This window comes from Penicillium longicatenatum (assembly GCF_028827895.1).
Source record: "Penicillium longicatenatum strain IBT 33135 chromosome Unknown contig_6_segment0_segment0, whole genome shotgun sequence".
Lineage (NCBI taxonomy): Eukaryota > Fungi > Ascomycota > Eurotiomycetes > Eurotiales > Aspergillaceae > Penicillium > Penicillium longicatenatum.
This window is the reverse complement of record NW_026643123.1, coordinates 2,977,388-2,999,256: the sequence shown is the minus strand read 5'-3', so window position 1 is coordinate 2,999,256 and position 21,869 is coordinate 2,977,388. Positions and strand designations below refer to the sequence as shown.

Below are 21,869 nucleotides of genomic sequence, written 5' to 3'. Positions count from 1 at the left end.
AATGCGAATCAACTAGCAAGACAGTTACTCGCAACTTTAAGAACGTTACGACGTTCAATGCCAAGTGTAACCGTACCCGTTGGGCTAGTGATTTAGTGCAACTCGTGTCCACTGTATATCTCGCCCGCCGATAAGAGAGTAACGCAACACTTCACCACTTCCAAGGTTCCCCCTCTTTTCATATCTCTCACAATGATGAATCAAACAGAACCTTCCCAGGCGGCCAATTGCGATCAAATCCCGATCATCGATCTGACGCATTTATATAGCACAAATACTGAAGCACGGCAGCAACTCGCCCAGACAATATACGATGCCTGTACTCAAGTTGGATTCTTTTATGTCAAGGTACGGGCCTGGGTTATGACTGATTACAAAGTACATGTTAAACTTTTCGTCGGAGCATATAGGCTTACTTACTCTAGAACCATGGCATCCCGGACAAAATGATCGATGGCATTCACCGTGCCGCAGAACGCTTTTTTGCTCTTTCAGAGAAACAAAAGATGGACCTCTACATTGGGAACTCTCAGGTGGGTAGTACCTCCCCATCTCACATTGAGGATATAAACTAGAAATCCTCTCAGAAGTTCCGTGGCTATAGTCCTTTAGAGGGTGAGAAAACAACCGGTACAGATGACGATCCCATATCCGCCGAAGAAGCCACGGGCGTTCTCTCCGAGGCATTCGATATCGGATACGACACAGCTTTGGATTTTCAAAAGTCTCCAGATGCCACTATTGGGCCCGATACCTATGGATTATACGGAGATAATCAGTGGCCTGATGAGAGTACGCTTGCAGGCTTTAAAGGCACATATATCGAATATTGTGCCACTGTTTTGGAGTTTTGTCGAAAGCTCATGAGAATCTTCGCACTTGCTCTAGACGTACCCGAGGATTACTTTGATTCGAAGATTCAAACACCCGGTGTTACTTCTCGGATGATGCATTATCCTGCTCAGCCTGTCGGGGAAATGCGTGAAGGTCTAGGAGCGCATACGGTGAGGAAAAATTGGGCCATCATTTGGTTGTGACCTAGCATGGCTTATTCATCTTTAGGACTGGGAGTGTTTCACAATTCTTTCCCAAGGGAAGGTACCAGGTCTACAAGTTTTAAATAATCGCGGGGAGTGGATCCTCGCACCTCCTATCCCGGGAACATTGGTTGTCAATATTGCCGATTGCTTGTCAACCTGGTAAGATATCGTTATGATATACGATGCATCATCTTAATACTGACTCTAGTAGGACAAACAAGACATTCAAATCAACAATCCATCGTGTGACAAATGTTTCTGGCGAGGAACGCTATTCGATTCCGTTCTTCTTTGGGATTGACTATGATGCTACCGTATCTGTCTTGGACAATCACACCTCAGAAGATCATCCACCTTGCAGAGCACCTTTCAAGGCGGGGGAGGTGAGTACTGCACCATCCATTGATGTTTGATCGATTGCTAACAATGTGAATGTAGTGGGTCCGTGAGAAAATGTCCAAGGCATATGTTGGCTATGAAGGCTAACTAATTGTGCATTCACATGTATAAGCTGGCATCGTGTTATCTTTGGAGGCAGATGCTAGATGAATTCAGGTAGTGCATGTAGACTCCACGTCATGGTAGTATAAGATGAGATGGGAATCGAAGTTTTCGTCGAATCGTCTTAAAAATCTCTAGAATGGCATCGGCTGTACCATGGTGAACGGCCCAAGGCTGGGTACATAGTATTGCTTCTTCGATAAGTTCGTCAAAGTCTGGCACAAGTGAAGCGAGAGAAGGTGTTCCTTTTGCCATGGAAATCACAAAAACCGCAGCCAAAAGCCTTGAAATTGAAGCATTAGTAAGTAATTTGTATCCCTATCTATAAAAATATATAAAAGAGGATGTCGTCGACTCACGCTTGCAGTCTGAGCCACGTCGAGTGTGTTCTTTTTTTCAGAAGGGGCACAGTTGCATGGATGAAGTGCCGACAACTGTCAACACAGGCCTCACAGTTGGCCATGATATATCCACTCAGTGGAGTATTCTGTGCCTGTGCAGCAAAGACGAGACAAGGCCGACATATCACATGCTTTGTGGCATAATAGCGAGTCCGGAGTTGACTATCATGTATATCTCGAGGGTTCGGGTTCTGAAGGTCCGGTTTAATAGAATCTGGCAGTGCATCGAACCACGCTTTGAGTTGTCGGCTGAGCTCCTTGTTGACAGCCTCAAGCGAAGCGATTGAAGGTTGCTGGGTAGATGCATTCGCCGCCCCGCTGATCTTCACGGGAATTGTTCTGCCATCTGGTTCGACTGAATTGCTTGAATACATTGTGCTGTGTATACGGTTCAGAAGCTTTCGAATGGAACACATTGCAAGAAATCTTAGGTTGTTGCGGTCGCTTGGGTCCGTGAATTCTGGGAAATGCAGTTCATCCACCAGGACTTCAATTCCGCTACGAGGGAAATGGAATTCGGCGAGATCATCACTAACAGGAGTTTAGTATTGCAGGCCAGCGAAAAGGTGGGTTGTAACAACCATTCAAGTACGTAACAGGCCCAAGCAATGCGGACAAGTACAACCTGCTTTCCAGGTACAATGTCTCTTTCCTGTAGGCTATTTGAAACAGGATGTCAGTTTATGTAGATTATGGCTGTCAAAAGGGTTCAGTACTAGGAGAACATCATTTGAACTGCCGTTGATGCCCAATGAATCGTTCTCCAAGCCTGAAGTGGTCGACTCCTATATCGAAAATAAAGAGAGGCGTAGAAAAACGCAAGCGGAACCGTCAAGTCTCTTGAAAAGGGCGCAGTCTCCACCGTGGTCAGAATTTGATAGCCATGTGCAAAGTAGTCCGTACCATTGCCAACATCAGAAGATTCAATATCAAGGTTTGCACTGGGGTTGGTACAGATCTCTCCTAGAGCAAGAGTCATGAGACAAAGTGCCGCAGACATATCAGGTTCCTGGTATGGATGTAGAAATTTCTCAAACATCTCGAGAAATGGCTTACGATCAAGCACAGGGAACTGAGAGTGTATGTTTGTGAAAAAGCTGGATACCAGACCATCAGTTATTGAGCGACGCAGATTGAGTCTCTCGACAATCGCCGTATATGATACCCGCGGTATCAAAGGTTGTAGCCGGCGTTCTGATTCCAGGAACAAGAAATAGTCTTGAGGGTAATCACCAATGAGTCTCTTGATTTTGTCGAGTGTCAGTAAGTTTCCGGTGGGAGTTTGGTGACCTAATGGAATGAGCAGCGGGCCATCCCCGGCTTTCTCGTATTTCGGCCGCGAATCCACAGGCGGGACTTCGCGTGCTAGGGCCATATACGCTGGTGAGGACAGAGCAATGTTTGTGCCCTGTGTGTTTGATGGGCTAGTTTGAGAGAAATTCAGAGTGTCTGGACTTGGAGCAGTCGATAACAGACGATCAGATAATGCAGTGATGACAGCGGACTGTTGCCGAACAAGGTTTTCTAGCTGATCTAGTCGTTGCAATATTTCGACTGATGGATCAACATCTCTATGACCAGGTATTAGTTCTTTTGTTAGTATTGGAAAATGATTTAGTATTGGAAAATGATTTAGTATTGGAAAATGATTTAGTATTGGGAATGATTTGTTGAACAACGTACTTTTCATTAGGACCCTCCTTGTACTCGCATTGAGCACCCGCACTAGCGCAAAACGCGCATGTAGGCCGCTCGCCGTCACATTTGCGTTTCCTGAAGATAATTATGATACGAGCTCACTTGTTAATGGGGGAAGTGACTCACCGGTATCTGCAGAATTCGCATGCTAACTTTGCTCGTTTTCGGGGAAACTCCATCAGTATAGGGCGGATGACAGGGAGTTGGAGTAGCGGGGCTGGAAACAGGCGGGGAAAGTGAGACGGCGAGTTACGAAAGGCCCTTAATAATCACCATCACTGCAATGCACGCTAGCTACACAGGCATAGAATGTATTTGTGGAAACTGTTTGCTAATTACACCAAAGCCGGAAGGCACTAAACCGTTCTCTGCACCTGTCTCTCAATACGGCTTCGCTCCAGCAAGTCGAAGCAGCTGGTCTGTGTACTTTGGCTCTTCCAAAGGTTTGCAACGATTGCGAGGATCAACAGTGCCATCTGGCAGGTGAAAGGTATTGTCGCGGAGAACAACGTTGTCATGGGGCCAGTGGGTGGTAGCTCGAAATGATTCAAATGCTTCCTTCTTGCGCGCCAGGGTTTCTTCTGTAGCCAGACTCGCCGGGGAATAAGACGCATAGATCACAGTCCGAATATTTCGACTTTGAGACGTAGGCTCTCCACCCCAGTGCACGGTCCGCGAATCCCAGAGAATTAAGTCGCCAGGCTCCGCGAGAACCTTGATAGGCTTGATTCCGCGCGCTTCGTACCATTTCATTTCCTCCTCGCTGAAAAATCGAAAGTCTTTCTTGAGCCAAGTTGATTCATCGACTTGCGTATCAAAGAATTCATCGGACAGAGCACTTGACTTTGGCAGAAGAATCAACGAGCCATCTTCAGGGCCAGCATGGCTGAGGTTGATGATGCCCTGGACGCAGTGGAGTCCTCGGCGAAAAGGCGATTGATCAACATGTGGCCAAGGCTTCGTCACTGGCTTGTCTTCTTGGTTGGGCAAGGTAATGTTGAGAGCATCGAAGGACACCAATAACTCATCAGTACCCCATATCTTGGCAAATGCCTCCAAAACTTTAGTCTCCATCCGTGCTTCCCACATAAACTTTTCATGGACCACAGAATAACCAGTGAAGTTGTTCGCTTTGCCGTGCACTGGAAGATCTTGATCTGCCCATGTGGATGGATCATTGAAGTCAATGCTTGGATTGAAGGATTGAAGCCACTCGAAGGCCTTCTGTCGATAATACTGCGCTTTTTCAAGCGCTATCGCACTTTTGATGACCACAAACCCTTGGGATTGAAGTTCATCTCTCCAATCTCCATATGGACCTACAAGCCTGCATTCATATGTCAGTAGGTATAGTATTATTTGGAGGTGAGAAAGACTCACTTGAACGCAGAATGATTAATCGTGCTAGTGATAGCCTGAGTCGTGGTCATGATGGCAAAATGATAATAAGGTGGAACAATTCTAGGGAAATAGGATACTGCAAATCGTAGAACGAATCCTTGGATTGATGGTCCCTTCTTATGTGCCTTTCAGAAACATATCAGACTTTAGCGGATAACATATTAGGCATCTTGCATGTTGTTCTCAACACCCATTTGTTAATCTGGTTTCTCCTCACGCTCTAGAGCGGATTCAACGGATAAGCGGGCCACCAATCCACCTGGGCATAGTGGGTCAAAGTCCCACAGCGAATGTTACGAAGGCAATTACAATTTGCAATAACGTGTTGATATTATATACATAGTACTGAGCATCAAAGAGGTTCGAGGGAATAAAGAGAGCGTGAAGGTCACAACCAGGTCTTGAGCCTGCAGTCTTGCGTCTTCGGAAAACGAGTTGCACTTCAAAAGATGCATGCTTCGCAGCCGCATTAGATCTCGACTCCTCCACACCAAAATCTTACACCCACTATAACCTCCATGAAAACTGGCAAAAATATGTACCAAACAATACTAAATCAAAGGGTAATACGTAAAAATGAAGACCTTTTACCCCGGCCTCAGCCTGATCTCACCCACCCTTCTGTAGCAAGAGCCGCTAAAACTAGGACCGGAGCCATCCAAACCAGCGCGCAGGTCCCAGCCCAATATGGACAGGCACTGCTAGGGGACAAGCCACTAAGCCAGCAGGGCTCATGTTTGATAATCTTTCCGAGACCTAAATGTCGAGAGAGCATTCGTTATCTTTCAGGACTGCACCCTGCACTCACACTCTGCATCGCACTCTCTCCTTCATTCTTTCTTTGCCTATTTTTGGCCCTTTCAGACCTTCTTGGTCATGATTGTTTACTGATTTTGATGTGGCCAAGTTTGCCCTAATTCAGAGCCTCTATCCCTTTTGCCGTCAGACACAGTCGACACTGTACGCCAGTAACGGCACAGTCAGATCTGTTACATAATTTCCATTTACACTCTGCCGGAACTTAGCATACAGTATGCTTGGAACTCCCATTTACGTATCATGACGTACAAGTATTTTACCTACTCGAGTTACTGGCACCTTGGTCTTTGGACATCTTGATTCGTCACTTTAGTGATTGGAATTGTCTAAAAATACAATTTATGCAGTAAGTGAGCCCAGCAATAGCTAGACAAACACATGGAAACAGAAAGAATACATAATATCAACCATCGAGACCAAAATCAGATGGAAGAAGTCAGTGGGAGTATCGCTCAATATAGCCAGAACAGGCACCAAGTATAACAGAAAACCAAAGAGCAAGAATCATTGTTGGAGACAATGAATCACTTACTCCTTCTGCTCCTTGAACTCATTGTCCGCGATAAGGTCAGGGTTAGCGAGACGTGCCTCGCCAGGAATGATGCTGTTACGAGTGCGCTCCAATTTGCCGTGCTGAACGCTAGGGTCCCATGCCTCAGCGTAGTGTGCGTCATGCACATCATACCAGAGAACCTTAACGGTCTCGGCAGTTTCGGGATAATCGTGGTCCACCTGGCCGATCTTGACGTCCTCGCCACTGCGCTCGCTGAGGAATCCCTCCAGCGCCCCAATGCGAGCGGCGTTCTCCGTCGCTCTCTCCTGTGCCTGGTGAAGAGCCTCGCGCCTGCGTTGGCGGGCCTTCCGAGTAAGATATCCACGCGAACCATCACGGCTCAACAGGCCGTTCGCGATCTCTTCTCGCTGGATAGCCAGCACGGCCGCAATGTCCGCCACGGAAGTCGCCTTCTGGTCCATGAGTGCGCGGGCACGCTCCTTCTTCTCCATGGTGTTGCCGACCCGCTTTCTGTTCATCCTATCGTATAATTCAGCTTCAACGGGGCCCTTCGGCCTCTTGGCCGCTAGGAATTCTTCTGTCACGGTGATCATCTCTTTGGGCGGGGCGAGTTGTCGCTGCATTGAGAACTCGCGGAGCATCTGGTAGGCACGCAGGCCCAGCTTTGAGTCGCTGAAGTGGACGGAGTAGTATGGCACCCACATGTCCCGGCGGACCTCGGCGGGGACGGTCTTCTTTCCGTGGTAGATCATTTGGTTGAGGACGTTATTTTTCTATAGGACCCGAATGGTTAGCTTCTTAGTCTCACTGCGACCAGTAAAGCAGTGGAGGACCACTTGAGTTCGAAAATCGATGGTACTCACCTCCAGATACCGGGTCAATGAGTACACGACCTGCTTCGTGCGAACATTGTGGTAGACAAAGATGTTCTTTCCGTGTGTGATGGCATTCAATGCCTTTTGCAACCGCACACCCTCGCGCTTCGCATACTCCTTGAACGCATTGGAATCAGGGTTCCGAGGTTTCCCCTGGATCGGTGTTTGCGGATCAATTGGTGGCCGGCGGACAAATTTCGACAAGGATGCGATCTTGGTTGAGTCCAGGATCTTCTGGATTGGCTTGGTGGTTGAGGCCATCGTGGCCTGTGTGATGGTGTCAGAGCACCGAAAGACAAAATCAGGGCAATTCAAGCCAGGATTGAGTTAAGGTCAAGGTGTTGGACTGGGAGCCGGTGTTGATGAAGTTGAGAACGGAGGTGGATTTTTTGACGGGGCGGCCATAGTCTTGGCGCTGCCTACTCTCCGCATCACCTTATCGCTTGCTTCAACCATCACCTCCCAAGCTGGTCTCTTTCGCAAGTAATAAACATGCCGCTTCTTTGTTCACAGCTCTCCTTGTATTAAATATCTTTCCATTCCTTCGTTCTATCTGATGGAGAGCGTTGTCGCAGCTACAGAGCATGACGGGGGCTCTCGCAGAGAGCGGCCGTGGCTGTATGCATCGGTACGGTCCTCGAATTTGTGAGAATAGTGTATAAATGAACTGAGCATGTTTTAGAATCGCAAGCTACGACATCTGAATGGCATATCTGTCCGAAACTTGGTTGTTACACCCCCAACAAATCGAGCGCGCGGCAAGACCATTGATGACGACGATATCCCCAACGCCCTTCAATCGCCCTCCAAGATCCTAGCGCAGAATGAAAGCCGCCCTCTACATCCTTCACGATCCTTCACCGAGCTCAATTCACGCCAAAATGCACAAAGCCATGCGGAAACGAAATTTGACAAACGCGAACCGCGACGACGAAGTCTGCTTCCTTGGAATGATCCCAATCCTCGAACGAGACAGGTGAGCTTGGAAGATATCACGAAGAGCCGCATGGCAGATACATGGGTGTCCATGCACTGTGACGGTGTTGATGAGCCGGTTTATATCAGCGAGGTGGTTAACAAGGCTACCAACCCAAGCTTTCGTTCTTTTGACCTGAACTTCTGTGGGCCTGGCGTCTCTAGGAGGGACACATTGACCCTGAAGCTCTGGGCGAAGACGGACAAAATGGCGGAGTATTTACTATTGGTTGAACTGCAGCTTCACCTCCGGTCTCTACAATTTCTGGGCAAGACAATCGAAAGCTTCCACCACCCACTACCCGCCAACTCCATCTTGTTCCACTTTACAGATGGTGTATACACCAATTTAACAGATCTTCCGTCGGTCGAACCGCCCCTTGGTGGCGCTGGTCAGCGGGCTACAGCCGATGGAGCTGCGTTGCCCACTTCCTCGTACGACGCATTGATGCGGTTGGCAAACCTGGATGAATGTGTCCAAGATGCGCTCGCGACTCGAGAAAAGCTAGAGGTACAGATTGGCGATATTCTCAAGAAAAACGATGATGCACTTGCTACCCAGAGTGATGCGGCTAAGGCGCAGGATCGCCTCGCCTCGATCAGGCAGGCCGTTGTAGCCGAGCGGAAGCAACTTCGGGCATCCGCTAAGCGCAAGGCTGATCTCATTGCAAGCATCAAGTCGCGAAAGGAGGCCATGGAGCAGGGTCGAATTGCCCAAGAAAAAGCTCGAAGTCATCTCCCAGATGCTCAGGAGAAACTGGTCTCCAGCGAACATTTACTCCACCAGAACTCGGAAGACGCCAAGGGTCAGATTCGGCGCATTGCTGAGGATCTAATGGTGATCTATCCAATAGAGCCCATCCCGGATAAATCACTTGCCTTCACCATTGCGGGACTACCGCTCCCCAACTCGGACTTTGAAGACATCGATCGCGATATTGTTGCAGCGGCACTGGGCTTCACCGCTCACGTAGTATATCTGCTCTCATTCTACCTATCCGTGGTTATTCCTTATCCTGTCAGCCCAAATCAGTCAATTTCCTTAATTCAGGATCACATATCGGCAGATCTCCCGCAGCGCACATTTCCCTTGTACCCGGTCAGCGTCCATTACCGATTTGAGTATGGTGTTTTCCTCCTGAACAAGAATATTGAGTTTCTGCTTGACAAGTGTGGCGTTCGAGGTCTGGATATCCGGCATACCCTTCCCAACATCAAATATCTTCTCTATATCTTGACCGCGGGTACACCGGAGATCCCTGCCCGTAAAGCAGGCGGGATTCGAGGCCTCTTCGGTGCAAAGATGACTCCTAATCTATCTCGGCGAGGGAGTACTGAAAGTGCGGCATCCGGTGAATTGGTCCCGCCTCGGAAGGCATGGGATTTGGTTTCAAAGATGAACGGAAGCCTTGCTTTGGATCATGGCGTCAAGCCTCCGGTGGCCACAAATCACCCGTTGGCGTCGCGCGTTGCTTAGATTTTCAATAACGAATCCTTTACTGGGTATCTAGGACTTTCTCATCCCTCTTTCGGGTTTCAGCGTTGCATCTAGTCTTCTCCATTGGTCAGCGCAAAGCAAATGTATTTCGAATGTATTCCAACCTTAGAAGGTTGTCGTGTGCATATCTCAGCCTTGGGATCGTACATATCGGGGATTTAGATTTTGCATGAGCGAATGAATCTTTTGATCCCGTAAGGGGCCAATTGAGCAGGAATAGTGCCTTTCCCACGGGTATGAGTATCTATATGAGACACATAATCCAATATCCATCAACCCCGTTGTTGATCAAGGATTAGTGTTGTACAGGTTCCCAAAATAAACAATTCACCAAGGCGAACCACGTCAGCAACCCGGGGAGTGGAACATTGGCAAGCTTCAAGCTTTGCTTTCCAAGGTTCATATAGCTTTGTCATGATAATGGTTTTGTCAAAATAGCCATCGCGAGCCAGGATTGGATGTAACTCTTCCACTTTTACCCCGCAGGATGATATTCCATTATACAATAAAAACTGGTGGCTGGTTGGGGTCTGTACGCGGACACGGTTGAGTTTGTAATCAATAATACTGATTTTTTCTGATTTTTCGTCTCGATTTCCTTTCTCTGCTTATTTCATTAAATCAATCCTTGAATTCTGTCTGTACCCTACGTGAAGTTGCCTCGGCCAATGATCCAATCGGTTCTCGCTCATATAAGCAACCCCACCGCCCCTTCACAGCTTATCTTCGCTTTGCATCGGCTTTCCCCAGCAATCCCGCTACCCACTCAAGCTGAATAGGTCACTTTTCGAGAACATGGGAGACTCTAGTGTGGGCCGTGATCCCGGCAAGTCGCAGTCTCCTACCCCGCAGCATAGACGCGGCTATCAGGCTTGCGATCCGTGTCGCAAACGCAAGGTCAAGTGTGACTTAGGCAGTAAGATCAGCGATCTCTCATCCCACTTGGGCTATTTTTTTCTTGATCTAGCTGACTGATCACACCCCAGGTGTCGATAACCCTAGACCCCCACCCTGTGTACGATGCCGCCGCGAAAGCAAAAGATGCGAATTTTCGATTACTCGTCGCAAGCGCAAACTCTCCGAACCGCCTGAAGAGGTCGAGCAGGAGTCTGATGTTCTTCGCCGCGACAAGCGGATGATGATCGGTGAGGTCGCGGCGAAGAAAGAAGCATCGGCCGATGGATCTCCGTTCCTTCCACCTGAACCCTCCTTTGATACAGATGGATTTCGGGCTCGTCAGCGCTGGACTGAAGCACCACCTCCTGGTGCGGCTGCCGCTGCCGCCCAACGATATACACCGAGTGCACCAATAGCTGCGCCTGCCAGACACTTTTTGGAGTCAAGAGCTCCACGCATTCCCAGTTATTCTGCTGTTGAGAGAAGCTCGGCATCATCTGGATACGGAGGGCCGGCTATGATGAATCACACGGCGGTGGAATTGTTGTCCCCTGCAATCACCAATACACATGATGCTTTACACTTGCTGTCGGAGGCAGCAGGAAGAACAGAGGATTTGAATCGCTTTGCGGCAAGACAATCCGTTTCCTCTTTCAACTCAGGTCCCTCCCCTCTGGCGCATGTCAACTCCCCCGGGAATCTGAGTGGGTCATTTTCACGAACTCCTCGATCGGGGATGTCCATGGGTGCGAATGGCTCTTACCCAAGTGGTGGGCCAGGTGTTGTAGATCCTCAGATATCTGAAGAGACTGGTCCCTCCGAGGGCTCAGCTAATACTCAGGACCCGGGGTACACCGACGCTATTCGCGCGTGGTCACGGCTGCGATTCGTCCGTGCTGGATGGATGACGGTGGAAGAAGGAATGGATTATGTTGCGTATTACTACGAGAATCTAGCGCCGATGAGTCCAGTAGTGACTCCAGACTATTCGGAGCCTTCAAAACATCGTATCCTACTCACCGAGGAGCCGGTATTAGCAGTGACGATCCTGACGATTGCTTCACGGCACTTGAAACCCAAAGGCGATGGTGCTAGCACCCGGGCATTCTACATTCATGACCGCCTCTGGTCTTACTTGCGTGGCATGATCGAGCGTCTGTTTTGGGGACAAGAGAAATTCGATGCTGGAGGACCAGGAATCGGTGGACCACGGTCTCTAGATCTTGCTCCAACTTCCAGTCGGCCCGGCGTGAAAGGGAATCTGAGAGCCTTAGGGACCGTGGAGGCTTTACTGATTCTTACGGATTGGCACCCGAGAAATCTCCACTTCCCTCCGGGTGATGATGAAAACACGCTTTTGGACATCGATGCGCAGTCTCAAAACTGTGCCGACAAGGACTTGGACCATGGCGAACAGGCAAGGGGAGCGAATGGCTCGGCTGAAGGTAGAGTCGCATTTCAAAAGTGGCTGGAGCCCGCTTGGCGATCCGACCGGATGTCTTGGATGCTATTGAGTACCGCACAGGCTCTTGCCTTTGAACTTGGGGTTTTTGATCACAAAACCGAACCAAAGGGTACACCTGAGTCACCTGCTGAACAGATACGCAAACGCCGTCTACGGAGATTGATTCTAGTATTCATTACTCACAGCAGTGGGCGATTGGGTATTCCATCAATGCTTCCTTTGTCCGAATGGGGCCAAGACGTCGAGGGAAACAACATTGACTCCAAGGATGGCGATCCAGACCTTGATAGGATGCAGGATTGCTGGATGGGCATTTCGAAGATTGTCTATCAGGCCAACCAGCAGCTCTTTGCATCAAGTGAACAGACTTCGGAGTTGATCAAGAGTGGGAGATATCGCGAACAGATCGACTGGTTCCAACCACAGTTACGAGAATTCCGACAGCATCTTGATCGCGTGAATCGTGAGTTGATGCACCGCGGAGCTTATCATACAAGTTATATTAACGACTAGCAGTTTCTTCGGCTATGCGAAGCATCCTCCTGATTGAATACGAGTATACACGTGAGTAGACAAGCTCCAAAGAAGTTTAATGATTGCCAGATGCTAATGTCACATAGGTTTGTATGTGAATTCACTTGCTCTGCAGGCCGTTGTCGACCGATGGACGACCATGCCTAGCGAGTCTGCTCAAACTCAATCCGGACGGCCAGGTTCCGGACCGTCGTCTGTCAACACTAAATTATTCCGGACGATGATGGAGCTCTATCGAGTCAACGAGCAATATATTCAAGAGGTCGTGGATGCCTCACGCAAGATTCTGCAGACAGTTCTGGAAGGGCTAGTTCCGGGAGGGCGTCTCAAGCATGCTCCCATTCGGACGTTTTTCCGGATTCTGTCTGGTATGATCTTCATCCTGAAAGTAGGTCTCACTGTGTCAAGCAGAAATTTTAGAATGCAACTAACTCAGTCTGCAGACGTTCACCCTAGGTGCTCGTGAAGACGACGTACGGGTCTCATTGGACCTACAAGACCGGACAGTGGAGGCTCTTCGCACTTTTGTTGTCGATGATGTGCACATCAGTAATACTGTTGCTCGACTACTAGCATTGCTGACTAGTAGCATTCGGACCCGCTTCCTACGTTTCGCACCGCTTGACCGTGGCGGAGAAGGTGACGGACAGGACCGTGGCTCCGCGCCCGTCTCACGAGCCCAGTCACCACCTCGGGAGAGCGTTTCGGGTCGACGTGAAGGAGGGCAAACCCCTTGGTCATCTACCCAAGACGCAACTCCGAGTGGAGGTTTAGGATATGTGGAGAGCAGCAGCGCCGGCGGACACCCGATCGGATCAGCTCATGACTCTCTTGCCAGTATCCCTGCACAGCCGATCAACTCTTCCAACCTGGGTGTATCATTCATGCCGCCACCTCCGTCCGTCTACTACAACTATTATGACTCAAACTCGACCATGCCTTCCAATGATCTTGGAAGGTCCTCTCCGAATCACGCTGTTTCCTCTCAGCCTCTCGATAGTAACGGAGCCAATACTGCTCTCCCGGATTGGTTTGCTCTTCCATTGGATCAATTTTTCAACAGTTCCACCGCGGTGGTTGATCAGGGTCTAGGCGGGACCGGACCCATGCTTGGCGAGTTTGACATGTTAGAAGTTTTGCTTAACGAGGGCTACGACAACACTGCTCACGACGGCGACTCCGGCGGACCCCTCGGCTCTCAGTTCTTACCTTGATCTGTGATCCCGATCGTCAAGAACCCAACCTCACTGGGATAATGCCTCAAGTCAGCGTGACCTGTACTTTTTCCCTATAATGCTTTCATTTCTCCGTTTAAACTATATACCCCTGCGGGATCTACACTTGGCGTCCCTCTTTTTGTTTCTGCGTTCTAGCCTGGGTGGAGGATCTGATTTGTTGGCGTCGCAATTTCGTTGAAACAAGTCCTGCCTTTTTTAATGCTTGGCGAATGGTCTAGTCTTCGTTTACTTGCAGCCTGAACTCTAACGGAATGAACAAGTTCTTTGCTTTTTTGCTTTTTTTTTGCTTTTTCCTCGTTGTTTCCACCTTCTTTTGATATGTTAAGGTTTCTTCTGTAGGCTTCCAGATTAAGGGTGCCGCTCGGTGTCCGTCGGGCTTAAAGATAGCGGGGCTGAGTTTCATCATGATATGACAGATAATTTCTTCACATGCTGAGACACTGTTCCTTTTGTGAGTCATGATTTCATTGTTACTGCTGTAGGCTTAGATGCTATCTTTTTTATCTTCAGCCTCGTGAAATAAGACTCGCGGGGGTGGCTTAGAGTCTACATCCTGGCCGTTGGGTTCAAGCATTTAGGTACGAATGTCTCAGATGGGGCCAGAGTAGACTAAACTTGCGTGCCCCGAGATGTGAGTTGATGCTACATTGGATCACAAGTATGGCAAAGAAAAGTCTGCATAGCATCATCATTGCAGAAATCAAGGCTACATTGCATCTTCACGGCCCTATTAAATTACGGTGGATAACCTTCATCGGCGACCTCAGGTCTAGTCTCAGCAATCTCTCCGACAACTTAGATATATAGATGTATATGCGGCTTATTCTCTTGTCTACGCAGCCACGGGTAGCCCGATTCTTGAAGGATTTCTCTGCCGACCCATTGGTTCTTGAACCCTCCATCTTGCCACTAGAGACGTTTCTTTAATGACGGACTGGTATCACTTCAGGGCTAAGCCTATCAAGAACCAGTAGAGTAGCAGGTGCGATCACAAGTATGCAAGTCACCAGTATATCGACGATCTATCTGGCTGGGGGGCTGATCCCCACCCCGTTAGGTTATTGTAGACGTCAGGACGATCGTCGCCCCGAAGAATCTCGTAGCCGAACCTGACCCTGTGATACGATATGCACGTAGAGAATCTCGGGAGGTTCGAACTAGCACGTTCACGGGATAAATAATATCAAATGATTATAAGGGGATTGTTGTGAGCAGATGCAGGGTTCAACTAGTCTAACGGATGTGCAGAGCCGATCTCAGCGGAGTCGGACTCCGGTCGGGAATTTATGTGTTTCGATTATGCATATATCGCTTGCTTGGCGGATTATTTGTTTTTCTCGTATCATGCTACAATGGCAGTGTTTATTCGAAATCTCAATCTTGTGTTTCTGAAACGCTGCAAAGAACCAGATCTTGGCTCGAGAGCAAAGTTACCACGGCTGAACCTCAGGGAGAGTCGATGCGGTACAGGTGTCCAATCATAGACCATCTAGGGTACCTTAATAGCCCGAACTCATCAATCATAAAGTTCTGGGCAATTCAGCAAGCTTGCTCATCCAATCAAGCCCTAGTTCTACCGTCCGCTAGGCACGATGCTACCTCACTTATAGGGGCAAAAGTATCCAGTATCCTCCTCCGGGCCGTGATTGGCTGGTCATGGAGATAACAGGTGATGATCGCCAGGGCTTCTTTCGGCCAACTCTATCGCTCAAACTTATTATGCGCGGTCCCTGGTTAATCAACTGTGTTTCCACTATTCACCGTTCAACTGGTCCATTTGAGCCCCACAGAAACAATACCGTCGGGGACGGCGTATGGGGATCGTCAGGGTTCCGCCAAATGGATATGCGTATGAAGCTTCCACCTGATGCTCAGTAAGCCTTCCACCGGACTTCTCCGCCAAACAAACCAAAATAGCTTGAGGGAAGGCGCAGAATAGGCTGGCATGCAATGCCACAAACCCCACCTTGAATGTGCCTGGAGTCTGGGACCGCTATCAGACCCCTCCCCACCTGCACGAAACACTGTTCCATCGCTTCATGGGATCATGCTTAGTCCCTGTTGAAGTGGAGTCGTATCTTGTCGTGCCCTCTTGGCTGGCCGATGGACTCCGTGATGATCTCGAGCTTTACGGCTCCGAAGTCTGTCCAGTAAATGGATCGGCATCGCTGGTTTCCCCGAAGAGAAAGACGTCCGTCTGGATTGTGCGATTACAGCCGTTATTGGTGCCATTGTGTATTCTTCGTTCTTCAGGATGGCAGGCATCCAGAATCTATAAAGTAGCCTTCATCCCCGGTCGTTTGTGGTTCTCTATCCACCTCACCACCATCTTTCTACTTCATTCTTTTATACAAATCATTCTTTGAACTGTCCACCATGGTTGTCTTCAGCAAGGTTACCGTTGCCTTGGCCAGTCTGGCCTCCATTGCTTCGGCCGTTCCCACTGGCGGCAAGAAGAGCAGCTTCACTGTCAACCAGATTGCCGTGCCTGCTACCAAGACCCAGAACTTTGCCAACAACTACGCTCGTGCTCTCTCCAAGTACGGTGGTAACGTGCCTACCCACGTTTTTGCTGCTGCTCAGCAGAGTGGCTCTGCTGTCACTACCCCGGAGGATAACGATGAGGAGTACCTCACTCCCGTCAACGTCGGCGGCACCACCCTGAACTTGGACTTTGACACCGGTTCTGCCGATCTGTAGGTGAACCCGCTTCTCTATACACCGAAGCAAAATATACTTGGATATCAAAGCTAATCGTGATTGTAGTTGGGTTTTCTCTTCCGAGCTTCCCTCTTCTGAGCAGGAAGGCCACGGCCTCTACAAGCCTAACAACGGCACCAAGCTGTCCGGCTACAGCTGGTCCATCTCCTACGGTGACGGAAGCTCCGCCAGTGGCGACGTTTTCAAGGACACCGTCTCTGTCGGTACTGTCAAGGCCTCCGGCCAGGCTGTCGAGGCTGCCTCCAAGATCAGCCAGCAGTTCATCCAGGACCAGAACAACGACGGTCTGCTCGGTCTCGCTTTCAGCTCCATCAACACCGTCAAGCCCAAGTCGCAGACTACTTTCTTCGACACCGTGAAGTCTACTCTCGCTTCTCCCCTCTTCGCCGTCTCCCTAAAGCACAATGCTCCCGGTTCCTACGACTTCGGCTTCACCGACAAGTCCAAGTACACCGGATCCCTGACCTACGCTGATGTTGACAGCTCCCAGGGCTTCTGGAGCTTCACCGCTGATAGCTACAAGATCGGTTCCCAGTCTGGCAGCTCCATCCAAGGTATTGCTGACACCGGTACCACCCTCATGCTGCTTGACGATGAGGTCGTTTCCGCCTACTACAAGCAGGTCAGCGGTGCTTCTTCGGACTCTTCGGTTGGTGGTTACACCTTTGACTGCTCTGCTACTCTGCCCGACTTCACGGTTACCATCTCTGGCTATGATGCTGTTGTTTCGGGTGATCTGATCAACTACGCCCCCGTCTCCAAGGGTTCCTCCAAGTGCTTTGGTGGCATCCAGAGCAACTCTGGTCTGGGATTCTCTATCTTTGGTGATATCTTCCTGAAGAGCCAGTATGTTGTCTTCGACTCCAATGGCCCTCGCCTTGGTTTCGCTGCTCAGGCTTAAGTCCGCGCGGCCTCGATTGGATGATCTTCAACGTGGGTATTTTGTTCACTTTGAATTGAAGAATTGAATGATGAGTGTATTTGGTGGACGGCTAGCAGAGCTAGCTAGGAATAATTGGGGGAACTTGTTGAACATTTCACCCTGACTAAGTCTTGGACCCGGCTTGGTTTGTACATGGTGTCTATAATGCGTGCAGCACATAGTATATACTACGCATTCAAGTTTTCAATATTGCCTTTGATCTTTTGTAATCCCCAGGATTGTAGATCAATATGTGGAAAACATCCATGGATTTTGATGATGAGGTATGAAATTAGAATTGGATCATGCGAAACCAGCATACCAGGGGACTTTGGGGCATAGACAAAGATGTGACCAGAAGAACAAAAGAGGTACAAATCAAAGCTCAAGTTACTTGAGCACAAATATTTCCTAGAAATACTTGAAGTGAATGGGCGCGACTCTCTTTCGTGACTCGAATACCTCCCACTTTTCTCCTTCCTTTTCTTTCTTCTTTCTCCTTCAACCCACGCGACATATATGTATAGCGCGCGACAAGGCTGTGCATGCCCGAAAATATGACTCGGTTTTGCTTTACAACGAGCTCGAGAATTCTTTCGTTTCCCTTTCTAATGTCTTTTTCAAGCCTTGGAGGTTGGCGTTGGCGTTAGACAGGTAGTGGCTCGTGGACTAAATGTAACTAGACATATAGATATCTAGTAGAAGCTCTTGGGTCTGTTAATTCGCATGATGTAATCTGGTAGGTAAAGATGGTGGAATTTAAGTGCATGAACAGCCCCAGAGGTCTTAACTCGAGCTAGTATTCCGTGGTCTTTCCGATATGGTCCCAATTTCCCGCTATAGGATGCATCATGTAGTCGTTTCCAATTGTATATAGGCTGGAAGTTTCCATATTTACGGTTAAGCTCCATTGATTGAATCCACAGGTGAATTCAACCATTCTCGAGATTCAAGATTATAGGAAGAGGGATGGATATATATATAGAGAGAGACCAAGATCACCTGACAAAATCTGGATCGGTAATATTCAAGTATTGTATATGAGGTATTAATGTTGTTAATATTTCATACATGAAAGGAATCGGTCTAGATTTGTAGACGAATCGGCGATGGACTTGCAAAGAAGCACGTGCGCGGATTTCGATACGAAAATTGAGGAATGGCTATGTGCGGAGACACAGGCTGAGCGAGTGGAACCGGTGGCGGATCATCTCGACCCGCCCAATTCTCCAGACTCCTTCACGACCTTAATTCGTCCCGCAAATCAAAGGCACCCTGACACTCCATTCTCGAACAGGGCATATATAGTGTCTCCTCTGTCGAGCCGCTACGACCTTGTCTCGGCCTACATATCTCCGCCAGTCCGATCAGCCTCTGATTCCGACTCCCCTTTTCCGATCTCCGGCCCTGTACGCGCGGCTTTAGAACCCGAAAAATGGCCGTTTGAGGCACCTGATCCGAACACTTTGTGCCGAATTATTGACGGGAACCCTCGGGAAATTGCTATATGAGCTAGACCGGCAGGCTACTGGAGCCGCCAGGAGTGTCTTATCATGGACAATGATGCCCGGTTGACTCCCCGCCAGATCTGGGCGAATCCGACAACGACCTCGACTAAAACCTATTCGGCTGGATGTACGCCGTTTGTATTGCCTAGCGATGGTATGTGATTCATTTCTATTAAATGGAGGGCCCCTCTCAAACACTCACTGACCCCCGATGTTTGTGACTCGCAGGGATTATTCATGTGAACAAATCCTATGAATTGACACTCACCAATAACGCCGTGTTCGAGCCGACGTGCACTGGCGACCTCAGCGATTATGTTCACGTTGCCGCCGTTCTTGATACCCGCGATCCGTTTTATTCCTCCGTTACGCCACAGCTCTACGCCATCGGTTGCTGTACAGTCGTCAGTTATATTCTCGTTATCATTTTACTCATTACCCCGCGCACCTTCTTCGTCGGAGGCCCCGGTGGCGGCGGAGCGAATTTCCTTGGACGGCATAGCATGATCAGTAGGTCATATACCAGGAATTCATCGATTGTGGGTGTCGGCGGTCGGCCATGGCTGCAGAAAGTGGCGGCTTTTCTTGTTGCCATCTCGTTGACAATCGCCACGGTTGACTCCTTCAGAGTTGCCGAGGCCCAGTACGAATATGGATACTCGGATGCTGAGGCACTCTCCGAGGAGGTCATTGATGGGCTAGAGATTCGCATCGTGCGTGTCATTTCGCAAACTTTTCTCTGGTTGGCGCAGGTCCAGACTTTGATTCGACTGTTTCCGCGACATAAAGAAAAAGTCATGATCAAATGGGCTGGATTTGCCCTCATTGTTTTGGACACGATATTCAGTATTTTGGAAAGTTTCTTTTTCAAGAACAGTTCCACTCATCCAAGATTATACGATGATGCGATCCCGGCACTAAGCTACTTGTTTGAGCTAGCTCTCAATTTGCTATATGCCGCGTGGGTCATCTTCTACTCCATCTCGAAACATCGGTATGCCTTTTTCCATCCAAAGATGCGCAATATTTGTTTTGTGGCGCTTTTGTCACTATCTGCTGTTTTAATCCCAGTGGTGTTCTTTGTCATGGACATCGCAAAACCGGAGATCGCCGGCTGGGGTACCTACATCAGATGGGTTGGATCGGCAGCGGCCAGTGTGGTAGTATGGGAGTGGGTGGAGCGCATAGAAGCGCTTGAGCGCGATGAAACCAAAGATGGAATTCTTGGACGAGAAGTGTTTGATGGCGATGAGATGCTTGAGGTGACTCCCTCTGAAGAAGTTGATTGGCCACGATATCCGCCCAATGGTCAAGACAGAGGTGGTGGAAACGGCGCCTCTTCGGCATGGGGTGGAGTCAGAAATCTAGCCCATCGACCACTACGAACTCGAGTGGGAATCAACCGTGCAAATCGCAATCGTGGAGCTGGCGGATTCCCATCCACAAGTGGTGCCGCAGGATCAAGGCGCCAGGGCCATCGACCTACTCCACCTCCGGCAGTCATCACCCCGGTCAGTCGAGCTGACACCAGCAGTGCTCCCAGCACAGTATATAATGTTCGGTATCATCCAGTCGCCAGCCCTACACCACCCGTGGCGATGCCACACATGGAGGAAGAAGTGGAATTGGAAGAAGCGAAAGAAATGGAGATCGAGGGATATCCGGCACCAGACGACGTGGAAAATCAAGCCCCTGCCCCTGATAGCAGAGAGCAATCACCACAAATGGTCCAAGCCGACCCGCGATGGCGCAATCTCATCAATCATTTCAAACGAAGACGCGGTTCCCTCCCGAGGGAGGTCGCCTTTGCACAAGCTGGCGAGGAAACAAATGAAGGGGAGAAAGGCGATTCTGACTCCGTGGCCGATGATCATGAGCAAACTACCACTCAGGCGAGATCAAACAATAATTTCTTCTCACTTCATCGGCCGCGACTTTCCGGTCCCGGTTCACAATCTGCTGACGCCCCCTTGGCCGTCACAGTGATTCCCGCCCGTCGCCGTGGACAACAGACTTGGTCCCCTCAACCTCGGAATGGATTGCTGGAAACATCACCCAGTCAACATGAACAACAGCAACCCCGATCTGGCTACTCCAATTTACCAGTCAGGGTTATCCCTTCCCAACCACAGACGTCTGCACCATGGGACGATGCGGATCTGGAGAATGGAGGTGGGGATTATGTCCTCCGCTATGATCCCGAAGCTGCCGCTTTAGTCCATGAGCGTGTGAGCCATTCGCGAGAGGAGCCTGTTGTTGCTGACCGTGCTAGTTGGACAGCGACGACCGTCTCCGAGGTAGATTCACATCATGATGAGCCTCCAGGTCCACAGCATCACGATCATCATACATCCTCCTGATCATTTATGGTGTTTTTGAAAATTCTCGGTGATTTATTCTGGCATGGAGTTGAACATTAAGGACTTTGGGAGCATGGTTTGGGACTTTGCTCACCTTTGAATATACCCTGGGAACGTAAACATAATCTTTGACTTTGATTACCGCACATATTTAATATCACGTCCAATATCACGCATATTATTGACTAAGTTCAATGCATACGCATATTACTCCAGAAGTAGACCGCTCTTTTTGCGGATCGTACCAAATCTAGAGTCACGAGCATTGTATTTCTCTACAGCTAGAAATTTGTGAGAGATAATGCCGTCATTCGTAGCTGTTTTCAGGTATCAAGTTTTCGATCTATTAGCATCTTAGTATAGTAGATTTAATATAATGTTGCATTTGGAGAGCGGTGGTTGGTCCAAGTGGACCCCGACTTTTGATGCTCGGGAACTTTTTGCTCCGAGACTTGTACTTCCCCATACTTTTCTCACCAGTCCATGGCCTCTGTCCAGGTGT

At 49.1% G+C, this 21,869-nt stretch overlaps 7 protein-coding genes across 7 annotated transcripts; 5 read left to right on the top strand and 2 right to left on the bottom strand.

The window, feature by feature from the left end:
- Window positions 1-192: 192 nt before the first annotated feature.
- Window positions 193-1,526, top strand: N7484_009311 (isopenicillin N synthase family dioxygenase; the record flags this gene model as incomplete). The annotated part of the gene is made up of 6 exons (XM_057119698.1): window positions 193-348; window positions 426-533; window positions 588-1,004; window positions 1,063-1,199; window positions 1,252-1,423; window positions 1,479-1,526. The coding sequence occupies 6 exons, from the start codon at window positions 193-195 to the stop codon at window positions 1,524-1,526; spliced, it is 1,038 nt and encodes a 345-aa protein (XP_056969253.1).
- A 2,495-nt stretch (window positions 1,527-4,021) lies between these two features.
- On the bottom strand, window positions 4,022-5,070 carry N7484_009310 (uncharacterized protein; the record flags this gene model as incomplete). Its single annotated transcript, XM_057119697.1, has 2 exons — window positions 4,022-4,967; window positions 5,021-5,070. The coding sequence occupies 2 exons, from the start codon at window positions 5,068-5,070 to the stop codon at window positions 4,022-4,024; spliced, it is 996 nt and encodes a 331-aa protein (XP_056969252.1).
- A 1,318-nt stretch (window positions 5,071-6,388) lies between these two features.
- Window positions 6,389-7,510, bottom strand: N7484_009309 (mitochondrial 54S ribosomal protein mL67; the record flags this gene model as incomplete). The annotated part of the gene is made up of 2 exons (XM_057119696.1): window positions 6,389-7,147; window positions 7,238-7,510. The coding sequence occupies 2 exons, from the start codon at window positions 7,508-7,510 to the stop codon at window positions 6,389-6,391; spliced, it is 1,032 nt and encodes a 343-aa protein (XP_056969251.1).
- Window positions 7,511-7,805: 295 nt separating this feature from the next.
- Window positions 7,806-9,701, top strand: N7484_009308 (putative UV radiation resistance protein (UVRAG); the record flags this gene model as incomplete). The annotated part of the gene is made up of 2 exons (XM_057119695.1): window positions 7,806-7,877; window positions 7,932-9,701. The coding sequence occupies 2 exons, from the start codon at window positions 7,806-7,808 to the stop codon at window positions 9,699-9,701; spliced, it is 1,842 nt and encodes a 613-aa protein (XP_056969250.1).
- Window positions 9,702-10,517: 816 nt separating this feature from the next.
- On the top strand, window positions 10,518-13,832 carry N7484_009307 (uncharacterized protein; the record flags this gene model as incomplete). Its single annotated transcript, XM_057119694.1, has 5 exons — window positions 10,518-10,638; window positions 10,709-12,547; window positions 12,601-12,648; window positions 12,705-13,006; window positions 13,062-13,832. 5 exons carry the CDS (start codon window positions 10,518-10,520, stop codon window positions 13,830-13,832), a joined length of 3,081 nt encoding a protein of 1,026 aa, XP_056969249.1.
- A 2,400-nt stretch (window positions 13,833-16,232) lies between these two features.
- On the top strand, window positions 16,233-17,478 carry N7484_009306 (pepsin-like aspartic protease; the record flags this gene model as incomplete). Its single annotated transcript, XM_057119693.1, has 2 exons — window positions 16,233-16,552; window positions 16,623-17,478. The coding sequence occupies 2 exons, from the start codon at window positions 16,233-16,235 to the stop codon at window positions 17,476-17,478; spliced, it is 1,176 nt and encodes a 391-aa protein (XP_056969248.1).
- Window positions 17,479-19,052: 1,574 nt separating this feature from the next.
- Window positions 19,053-21,367, top strand: N7484_009305 (PalH/RIM21 family protein; the record flags this gene model as incomplete). The annotated part of the gene is made up of 2 exons (XM_057119692.1): window positions 19,053-19,161; window positions 19,236-21,367. 2 exons carry the CDS (start codon window positions 19,053-19,055, stop codon window positions 21,365-21,367), a joined length of 2,241 nt encoding a protein of 746 aa, XP_056969247.1.
- Between the last annotated feature and the right edge of the window lie 502 nt (window positions 21,368-21,869).